The sequence below is a fragment of the Penaeus japonicus genome, unplaced genomic scaffold (assembly GCF_977035675.1).
Source record: "Penaeus japonicus unplaced genomic scaffold, GWHDUDI00000001_assembly GWHDUDI00000022, whole genome shotgun sequence".
NCBI classification, from domain to species: Eukaryota; Metazoa; Arthropoda; class Malacostraca; order Decapoda; family Penaeidae; genus Penaeus; species Penaeus japonicus.
The window spans coordinates 8,303,969-8,306,468 of NW_028234424.1; the positions used below are offsets into that span (position 1 = coordinate 8,303,969).

The window sequence follows — 2,500 nt, forward strand, 5'->3', positions numbered from 1 at the left end:
ATTCTGGCCTACCAGCTAATCTAATGGACATCCCCTTTCAAGAGAAAAAAAACAAAGACTTATCCTAAATATTCTCTGCATAATGTATTATTAGTAGTAATAAAACATTAATGATGACACTAAATACAACTATACTGGAGACAGGGTGTAAAACAGAACTTACTGTGTCTGGATGAGAGTTGAGTGTAGAAAATTAAGTCATCAGTTCATTGGAAAATACAGAAATAAAACTCCTTCTGCCGATTTATAAGCAAGATCTAAACATGCGTATGCCATATGTGGTTTGTAACATCTGAAAGGGTAGTACCAGGATTGAATGGAACTACTTGTGTTATTTTTTTTTCAGTCTCAGTTTTAACAAGCACACAAGGGCATAATATCAACACACTTATAAATTCACCAGAGAGGAGTTTTGTTTGTGTATCCGAGTTAGAGTGCTAAATTTCACACACAGCAAGAGGAGACAGACCACAGAGCAAGTCCCTGAGGGGCTGAGGAATGCAAATAAGCTTGACAAATATCAGGGTTGAGATCAAAAGCCAAAGGCTCCTCAAATCAAAACCGAGATCTGCATCAGCATCGTTTGAGACCCCACGCCCAGAAGTCTTGCTCTGTGCTCCACCTGCGTGCTGACATTGAAATGAAGCCCAGTGTTTTTAGTAGTAGTAGTAGTAGTAGTAGTAGTAGTAGTAGTGAGGTGTCGTAAAAAAGAGAACACAAAAAGCAATTCTAGGACGTGTCTGTCTTGGAAGTCACAAGTGCGCTTCACTACTACATCAACATCTCGCTTGCATACGACTTCCAGTTATCAAAAATACAAACACTATTGAGAGTATAATCATCAGAGTATAGAGATCAAACCAAAGCAAGGCAAGTTCAATTACAAGACAAAACATTACCATTTAGATCTCTCATTCTTTTACTATGTATATCTATTTATGTAATCAAAATCTGTTCTTTGTTTAGGGTTTCACTATCCAAGATAAAAATAAGTCTTACTAGAATGCGCCTTTATTTAGTCAATGAGAACGGAATCAATTTTCTCTCTACTTTTACATGTCTATTTATATTCTTCATGCACAGTCTTACTGATGAGTTATTCAATAAAACTTTACTGATTTACTGTTTGTGCTTCAACTGTATACAGACTGAACTAATCCAGAGATAGAGAGGTCAGCCTAAGTATCTCTGAATCATGCCTAATACTTCGTCTCAGCCCATTAGGATGTGTGTTTGATAGTCGAAGTAGACATTGTGTAACTTCCATTTTGTGTGATGGTTTGGATGGTAGGAGATTTTGAAGAGTAACAACTGATTATAGCACCAAAAAATGTGTGGTACCAAAAAAACAACAAAAGTAAAATAGAAAAAACAATTGATTTCCTTTTTTACATAATGATAATGATTATTAGTATTACTATTTTTGTTAAAAAACATCAACACCAACTCCAACTTTTTGAAAAAAGGAGAGAGAGAGAAAAAAAAAAAAAAAAAATCATCACAACACATTCCACCTGGGCGTGCTTTCTGAGGTTAAGTCCAAGACAATATTACAGTATAAGAAAACATGGGAGTTGCTTGCAAAGTGGAAGGTGCAATATTGCAAGTGGTTGTGGACGTTATGGACGTTAATTCGTAAAGGCTACCTGACCGAAGAAGGAGTTTCGGCCGTTCACCGTCGGCTGTTGGGAATAAGGAGGTTAAAGACGAGGGTGTTCCAGTACTGTACTTTTGATACTGTATTGCTGCTAACTCACACAAATGACCTTGGGAAACCATTCATAATAATAGCATTTTAGGAAGACATGAAAGGAATGGATATTCATTCCTATATCTCTATATCTATTTAAAAGTAAGACTTGTAACACTGAACTTGAATATGGAGACAGAAAGATCGAATTAGTATTATGAATGGTTTTGACATAATGCACATCTTATACATGATCAGCTACCTTTTAGGACATCTGCCCATGATCTTGGATTTTTATCAGGCTATGTAAAGAGTTTTTGTAGTAGTACCGGTTAATGATGATATGTATATTGAACCTGTTTTAATAATGTAATGAAGCAGTTGAACACTTGAATGTTTGTTTTTTTTGTTTCATTCATTTTGGCTAATTTAAAAATATGATAGATTTTATCTAAAATGCTGAAATATTTTTAGGTAATATCACGAACTCTTTATTATCAAATTCAGTAATAAAAAATAAAACATGATTTAAGAATTAACTAAATTATATAATGTAGTTCGTTAGTATTAATTGATTTTTTTTTTCTCATGAACATAAAAGTATTAGCAAATTTTTAAATATGATAATGGTTTTCCAATTTAGCACGAAACACATTCTTAGATTTCATGAAAAAAAATAATAATTAAGACTGATAAAACTTTAAAATTAACGAGTCAATTTGACAATCGGAACTGTTTCCAGAAATTAGAAAGAAGAAAAATACAAAATAATGGAGACACGATATACCCAATAACAATTTTTTTTTATTT

General features: G+C 33.4%; 1 protein-coding gene across 13 annotated transcripts in view; it reads right to left on the bottom strand.

Annotated features, from left to right (window-relative positions):
• LOC122248987 (sodium channel protein 1 brain-like) overlaps positions 1-2,500 on the bottom strand; it is a 319,708-nt gene that overhangs the window by 16,308 nt on the left and 300,900 nt on the right. For 9 of the 13 annotated variants that reach the window (XM_086549431.1, XM_086549430.1, XM_086549434.1 and 6 more), the window contains one exon: positions 1,647-1,682. The exons of the other annotated variants lie outside the window; for them this stretch is intronic. In XM_086549431.1, coding sequence (XP_086405557.1) covers positions 1,647-1,682 — 36 coding nt within the window. The remainder of the gene's footprint in view (positions 1-1,646; positions 1,683-2,500) is intronic. 13 annotated transcript variants of the gene reach the window in all.